The sequence below is a fragment of the Myotis lucifugus genome, unplaced genomic scaffold (genome assembly GCF_000147115.1).
Source record: "Myotis lucifugus unplaced genomic scaffold, Myoluc2.0 scaffold_2, whole genome shotgun sequence".
NCBI classification, from domain to species: Eukaryota; Metazoa; Chordata; class Mammalia; order Chiroptera; family Vespertilionidae; genus Myotis; species Myotis lucifugus.
The window spans coordinates 26,523,924-26,532,658 of record NW_005871050.1 but is presented as its reverse complement, the minus strand read 5'-3'; the positions used below and the strand labels follow the sequence as shown (position 1 = coordinate 26,532,658).

General features: G+C 40.9%; 1 protein-coding gene across 1 annotated transcript in view; it reads right to left on the bottom strand.

Moving 5' to 3' along the window:
* Positions 1–8,735, bottom strand: part of GUCY2F (guanylate cyclase 2F, retinal) — a 115,068-nt gene that overhangs the window by 81,178 nt on the left and 25,155 nt on the right. The window contains 1 exon segment of the mRNA XM_006082338.1: positions 277–631. Within this exon segment, the coding sequence (XP_006082400.1) occupies positions 277–631 (355 nt within the window).

Below are 8,735 nucleotides of genomic sequence, written 5' to 3'. Positions count from 1 at the left end.
TGTAAACTATAATTGAAAAAATAAAATTTTAAATTAAAAAATGTAACAAGTGGAGGAAGCTTTTAAATTGTGGATGATTATTCAAGGCTGTAAAGTACTTCTCATTGTCCTTATTATTTTAAGTTGACTACACAGCATGCCAAGATATTTATGTCATCTGAATGCAAATGATTGATTCTATGAGTGTTCTAATATTTAAATATGCCTTCCCCTAAAGAGGTTCCCTTGTACACCAAGCTGAATCAAATTGACTAGCAGTGATTTTCCATTCCTTACCTCCTCAGTAGATCTTCCCTTCTGCAAACCAACATTTTGCATCTGCTCCAGGAGGCCTGCCACGAGGGAAGTGAATGGGAGTCCCTATGAATTGTAGCAGCTCTGTTTCCATGTCCACAGTGTAAGTTCCATGGAGTTCCCATTCTTTCCAGTTGGTGTCCAGGATTTCATATTCTGAAATTCCATTTCAATTTGAACCTGTCTTTATCAACTGGTTGAATCCACAGAACTGCATGTTTCTGGAATGCTGAACCAGGCTGGCAGCACTAGCCCGTCCATTTTCTTTCACAGCATTATTCATGGCTTGTGCGATAAGGTAAATTGAATTGTAGATGGTTCCAAACAACGGTGAAACCTATTTTTAAAAATTACAATTATCTTCAGCCCTAGTCCCCCTAGCCTAGAGCAATCTCCGAGTATATTCCAAACCTGTGTTCATTATAATGGGCTGCACGTCTGAGTGGAAGAGAGCTCTGAAAACCGAGAGGGGAAAAAACAATTGTTTCTGAGGACCTGCTTGTTTTCTCCCCTGAATTTTTCTGTTTTTCTCCCCAGGCCTTCACAATTTTAAATATAACAAATATGATAATTTTATGGGCAAGCCAAGTCATACAGAATATATTTTTATATCTCTAATCTAAGAAACTGATTTAGAATTATAAAGGGCACTAAAAAGAACATGTATGGCCCTAGGTTTGGCTCAGTAGATAGAGCGTCGGCTGTGGACTGAAGGGTCCTGGGCTCGATTCTGGTCAAGGGCACATGCCCGGGTTGTGGGCTCGATCCCTAGTAGGGTGCGTGCAGGAGGCAGCCAATCAATGATGATCTCTCATCATTGATGTTTCTATCTCTCTGTCTCCCTCTCCCTTCCTCTCTGAAATCAATAAAAAATATTTAAAAAACCCCACAAAAACATGTATGGAATAGACAAGAGGCACTCAACGGAAATTTACCAGGCTAATTACTGGTGCATTATGTATGATAAAATCATTTTGCTGGCACTACTAGAGTGGTAAGTACATGTGTTAAGACTATAATGTTTCCACAGTCCACGTCTTATCCTGTCTTAGTTCAAAATGGCTATTCTCCTAGACCAGTGGTCGGCAAAGTCATTAGTCAACAGAGCCAAATATCAACAGTACAACGACTGAAATTTCTTTTGAGAGCCAAATTTTTTAAACTTAAACTATATAGGTAGGTACATTGTTATTAACTTAATTAGGGTACTCCTAAGCTGGCCTTTGCTAAAAACGTCCTCAATCTCATTGAGGGTACGTTCGCTGAGGTCGACCCCTTTCAACTCTCCCATCCACACTCGTCTTGTATACTTGTTTCAGATAGACGAGTGTGGATGGGAGAGTTGGAAGGGGTCGACCTCAGCGAACGTACCTCAAAACAATGTACCTCCCCCATGCTGCATATCCCATGGCCCGCCTGTGCCGTGTCTCCCATCGCCCGACCGACCGACACCCCCCACTTCTTCTAACACCACTTCTTCAAAATAGACTCACCCAGGCCTAAAACCAACTTCTGCGCATGGGGCACGAAGTTTCAATTGCACTATACGTGCACACCCGCACGTGGCATTTTGTGTGGAAGATCCACACTCAAGGGGCCAAAGAGCTGCATGTGGCTCGCGAGCCGCGGTTTGACAACCACTGTCCTAGACAGATGCACCCCAGAGAAAGTGACCACTAGAATACAGTTTTAAACACATATTCCCACACATACACATGCAAACATGCATACTAACATATACACACCCACAAATACAGAGCAAAATGTAGTATATGGAGAATGTGGTTTTTATCAAGAGACACTATATCTTATTGGTATTCAAAGTGCAAAGCCTTGGTGACAAGCCACTATAAAGCAGTAAGGCTGCTACGGTGGACAGCATGACTCTGCCTGCTTTATAAATATGATAAAACAAAAGTATTTGTGTACTATGTCTGATGTACTCATTAACCTTGTAAGTTTATTTTTGTAACAAATCTTGTATCTTTTTTCCATAAAGGTAGGAAGGAAGAGGGCACAATCCATCTCTCCATCCCTCTCCACACCAGCTATGGCTTCATGGTTTTTCATAACATTTCACTTCTAGGATGGAATTCAAGAAAACTATGGTCAGACCATTTAACTGAACTTCAGGGAACTTGATATGTTGGTTTCACAAGGTCTAGAAAGCTATTCCTCCTGTAACAACATTCATCTGAATTAAAAGATTTAATATCGAGTGAATCATTTTTTGTGGTGGACATACAAGTCAAGATTCAGAGAGTTGCAGCAGCTAACAAGACATGCCATGCCTTACTAATGCAGAGCAGAGGGTTTCAGTCCTGGCTGTACATTAAAATTATCCAGGGAATATAAAAAAATACCAATACCAATTCCATTCCAACCCAGACCAACAAAATAAGGCACAGTAGGTTTGGAACCCAGTAAATCAGTATTTACTAAACGCTTCCCAGAAAGTCTAGTATGCATTTAGGGTTTAAAATTAACAACATAAGAAGACACATTGGCCTAATGCCAGGATGTTGGTAAAATCACTTCTCCCCTCTCTCTGCAAAAATGAAGAGATCATCTAGTCTAGCAATCTTTCTTTCTAGGTACAAAAGGGAAACCCAGAGTAGTTAAGTGATTTTTCAAGGTCACTCACCTAGGTATAAAATCAGGACTAAAACTGAGGTCTCCTATTTCTTAGTTTAGCATTCTTGATTGAAATAGATGTTCCGTGTGGTCCCTCCTAGTTCTGAACTCCTATGAAATTTCCAAACTCTTAGTCTAGTCCAAGGATCAAACTTAGCTTGCATACCTTTTTTTGGCCTATATATGGTTTATTCTTCATTTCTCTGATCTTTTAACATTGGAATGCCCCACAGCTCAGTCCTTCACCCTCTTCTCTATACTCTTTCCCTTGGTAATCTCTTCTAGTCTCATATCTTTAAATACCATATCTTTGTCATAAATCTCCAATTTATAGTTCCAGCTCAGGCCTCTTTCCTAAATTCCAGACTGATATGGTCAACTGACTAATTTGATATATCTACTTGGATGTTAAATTTTAATGTACCCAAAATCAAAATTCTATTCTTTATCACAAATCCCTCTGCTATCTACAATGAGTCTTCCCCAATTTTTAAAAGTTACTACATGCTTCTAGTCGTTCAACCCAAAAACCTTATTTCAGATAACAGAAATATCTAATATCAGCACAGAAATCAACACCTCAGTCTCGTGAGCTTTATTTCAATGACCTCCCTTTACCACTCTCCCTTAACATGCACTATACAAATAGGTATGGTGAATGGATGACATATGCAGCCACCAAGACATCTACCCTTAGATGCCTAGCACACACTGAAGTCCCTTAAGGGGTTTCACTAACTATCCCTCCTGACATTCTCAGATGCTTCATTTAATTGTCTTTAGGGTTTCTGCAAAAGCCTGCCTGTTTTCTGGGGCTTTGGTAGGTTATGACAATATGTGAAGGCTGGAAGGTGTAGTACAAAATCAATACTAGTAAACGAATGAGTAGAAAGCCACAGGGCAGTAAGCCCCTGAAAGTAGAGAGAATGTTAATATTCTGTTTTGAAAGGCACAGAGCTTTCTGGAAAAGAAACTACATCTACCTACAGCCAAAAGCAAAGATTGAAACACTTAATAACAATACCGTCACCTCTGAGTTGACCCATCTGAAAGGGTTTTCAGCTGGCAGGCTACAGTCCCCTTTGTGTTCTCAGATTGACCCCTTTTAGAGCTGACTGACAGCAGCTCTCCAAGATTACTGAAATCTGAACCTTGTTGTTCAGGATTCTCTGGCCTCCACCACATAACACACACACACTTACACACATGCACAGCCACAAAAGTATGGTATGGTAGAGGGCCTTGAAACTAAGGTGAAAAGCATAGCTGTAGCAACAGCATTCTGCTGCAAAAGAATGACTGTCACAATGTCCCACTCTTATTATAAGGGCTTGGATTTGTGTTGTAGCTGGTTTGTGTTCCTATTTTGCCCATTGTGCCCTTCAGCAATGGGAATTGCCCCTTCCCATAAATAAAAGGCACACTTTTTTAGCAAAGGTCTCTAGTTGCAACTGCTCTAAATAATGAGAAGAGGAGAAGGTAGAAAGTAGGACAGGGAAACAAGAACACTCCCCACAACCCTCTGCCCTGTCTTTTGACTATAGCTCCAAAGAAGATAAACAGAATTGGCAGGAACTTCTATCAGAGAGATGACCTTCTTGATATCACCGCCCGGAATTGGGAAACCACTGATGACTTACCTGCTTGTAGACCTGAACCTGAATGAATTTTTAATAAGTGAATGATAATTAAAACATACTTGTTATTCATTGACTTTAGCTAGCCCTACCCTTAGCATTTTGGAGCTTGCATCTGAGAGAACAAGGTTTCAGCCACGAACAATTATATTTGAACTAGAGGCCCAGTGCCCAAATTCATGCACGGATGGGGTCCCTCAGGGTGGCCTGTGGGCATCGGGCCAAAACCCGCAGTCCAACGCTGCCTGCAGCTGCTACCTGCCACTCTTGCTCATCCCGGCCTCACTGCGCCTGCTGCGGGCTCGTGCCCAATCAGTCCCAATAGGGAGAGGCTTGTGCTGCCGCAGCAGTGCTCACCAGCCATGAGCCCTGCATCTGGTGCCCTCCTGAGGGGAGTGGCCTGCGGGATCAGCCGAAACCAGCTCTCTGACATCCCTCGAAGGGTCCCGGATTGTGAGAGGATGCAGGCCAGGCCGAGGGACCCCACTGGTGCATGACCAGGCTGGGGAGGGACCATGGGAGGGCTCCAGGGCATGTCTGGCCAATCTTGCTCAGTCCCAATCAGCCAGTTCCCAGCAGCAAGCTAATCTACCAGTCAGAGTGTCTGCCCCCTGGTGGTCAGTGCACATCATAGCAACTGTCTGCCCCCTGGTGGTCAGTGCACATCATAATAAGCAGTTGAGCGGCCTTAGCATATCAATAGCATATTACGCTTTGATTGGTTGAACAGTCGACCGGTGACTGGACACTTAGCATATTCGGCTTTTATCATATAGGATTTGTTGACTATGATGGTTCATGCTGTTACTGGGTTGACTATCATCAGTTTAGAGTTATTGTGCTTGAAAGACACAAAAATGTCTTCCAAAAGTTTTGTCCTTGGAAGCATGCATTAAACCTGGCTTGGAAAGCAGCACCTGAAGGACAAAATGATAACATCACTTTTGAACAAAAAGCTAGGCACATGCAGAGATCATGAAACCAAAGAGCAATTGAATTTCAGTTATTAAAGGTGGTACCTCCAATAATGCATTATCTCAACCCTTGGACTTAGCCAAGAGATGGCTAATAACCCAATCTCTTTGATATGATACTCATGAATACAATACCCTTATTTTATATAAAGAATGAGGTACAAAGACAGTTTTAGTCACTGTGAGCTGCAGGCAACCTTTTCCGACAACCTATGTGGTGGGCCCCATCCTGGAATGCTCCAGTCCTAACCACATTCCCTTCAGCCTAGCATCCCAGGCACCCATATTTAGAGTGATGGAAAACAATAGGTGCAAGGAGCTTAAGGTCCTCCAGGCTAGCTGAGAAATACAGACTTCCTTTGCTTAGCCAAAGAAGACCACATTTGGAAAAAACATTCAAATATGTGTTCCAGAAATATGCATTTGTAGCCAATGGAATTTCACTGAAAAAAAAAGGAATACAATAAAAGAGAAGAATGCAGACACTAAAACCTTATTTCAGAAGTCTATTCTGTGCCAAAATATAAAGGTACAAAGTAATAAAACCTGCCCAATCATCCTGAGACCAAATTAGGAAATTTGTCACTGGTGTCCCACTCCCCTAGTCTCTTCTTTCTGATTTATTGTTCTCTTTCCGTGGGTCCTCATAAAGCCCTATCACCTCCTATATCAGAGGAAAACAATCCAACCAACCCATTCCAATCAAAGTATTAGTCATTTAGTAATGTTACTTTGAGTAAAGCACTAGACATGGGACACAGTGTAATTGCTTTAAAGGCTAATGTGTTGTTAAATGGTCAGATTTTGGTAGCTGACTCCATCACTCTAAATATGGGTCAGCTACCAAAATCTGACTTAGGTTGGAATCCTTGCTCTGCCACTTGCAAGCTGTACTGCCTTGGGCCAGTTACCCTGAGCCTCAGTTTCATTGTCCGTAAAATGGAGCTTTTAATACCTAATCTGTAGGCTCAGTGGGATCATTTATATAAACTATAATCATGCAGAGTAAGCGCTGAATACATAATAGCTACTACTATTTGCATTTCAGAAGAGGAAACAGGACTCTAGTAATATCATCCTGGAATTGCAGTGTTCAAATCTTTTGTTCCAGTCTTGAATTTGTGACCAATAGGTAATAAAGTCCCAGTTTTATACCCAATGTCTTACTGCCCTGAAATACTAAGACTGTTCCCCTTCATTGGGGAAAGATCTTGTCCCTCTTTGTTCTACATTATATTACCTGCACAGGGACTAGCCCATAGTAATAATAAAAATAACAACATTGCCCAGCTAGCATTGCTCAGTGGTTAACCATTGACCTATGAACCAGGAGGTCACGGTTTGATTCCTGGCTAGGGCATATGCCCAGGTTGTGGGCTCAGTCCCCAGTGTGGGGAGTGCAGGAGGCAGCCGACCAATGATTCTCTCTCATCATTGATATTTCTATTTCTCTCTCCCTCTCCCTTACTCTCTGAAATCAATAAAAATATATTTAAAATAATAACAACATTAATAGCAATAATAATTTACATTTATTGAGGAGCTTAAAGTGCCAGGCAAGCTCTTTATGTGTGTTAACTTATTTAATCCTCATAACTGTATGAGGTAGTTACTAGTATTATTCTCAATTTTTTAAAAAGTTATAGAGCTTAAGTAAATTTACATCAGTCCGCCTTCAAAGCCCGTGCTATAACTACCATGTTATATCTGAGCTTAATAAATACTTGCTTAATTAACTAATGGATTGTGGTAAACTCATCAAAAAAAAGTTACACCCTTTTGTAACTTCTTTTTTCCTTCATGACTTCCTGATTAAAGATAGTGAAATAAATTTTTTTTCTTCACTCCCTTCCTTCTCTTAAACATCACTCCCAAACAACAAAGAAAACAAGGAACAAAAACCTTCATATCTAATGGCGTTAGCAGCCATCTGTAACTCTAAACCACAGAAAATGAAGATGAAAAGCTGCTACAGGAGTGGCAACTAATTTAGCAGAGTGGAGGGTGATTAAACCTAAGTACTTGAAGAGGTGAATATTGGTAAGCAACAAGCAGATTGCCCCCTGAGAATCCCGGAAAGGCTTAGGAATTAGAGGCACCAATTACTATGGAAGTTGTTGTGAGGCAGAGCTCTAAAAAAGGGAGGGCTGCTTGAGTGTCTGTGTAAAGAGCAGTTAGACATTGCCATCCGCACTTCTACTAAGGACAGTCAGATCTCCATGGAAAAGAAGTTAAATTAATTCAGAGCAGCTCCAGATCTGGGACACTTGATCCAAAGGAAAGTGGGAGTTAGGTGGGCCACAAAAAAGAGACATGGATTTAAAGTCTTCATACTTAATGATGAAGAGTCCCAGTCTCCTTCCCCCATTATGGTTCCTAGAATACTGACAACCAGGATTATGATTTCCAAGAAGGAGATTGGAGCATTCTTCTCTGAAGAAAATGACTAGCCCAACAGGCAAGACCTACAGATATGGTCAAAAAAAGAAAAAAAAAATTGTTATCCAGTTGCCCTGTACTGAAACCCACTGGTCAACATACCCATCATGTACATACACCTTCAAATCTTCCTTTTAGAGCTTAACTCTTTGTTTTAAACATCTTTTTAAAAACAAATCCTTATTGTTGAAAGTATTACCTATGTCCCCCTTTTTCTCCCATTGACCCCCTCCAGCCCGCCCTACCCAGGCCTTCACCACCCTATTCTCTATGTCCATGGATTATGCATATATACATACAAGGTCTTTGGTTGATTACCTCCCAACCACCCACCCTCCCCGCCTTCCCTCAGAGATTCCACAGTCTGATCTATGCTTCCATGTCTCTGGATCCACTCTGTTCATCAGTTTATTTTGTTAATTAGATTCCACATATGAGTGAGATCGTGTGATACTTGTCTTTCTCTGACTGACTTATTTCACTTAGAGCTTAACTCTTAAGTGTAAACAGACAGGCAGAATAATCAAACATTTAAGGAAAGCTCCAAAAATAAAATAGAAACACCAAAACAAAGGAGCATGAAAAATTAGGAATTGAGGAAAACACAGAGAGGAGAAGATAACTTCAAGGGAATTATAATGTACATCTTCAGAGAAATAAGAGAAAATACTATACTTATGAAACAAAGGCAGAATGTTATTAAAATAAAATAATCAAACAATGAAAATTGATTCTTGGAATTAAAACTGTGATAGCA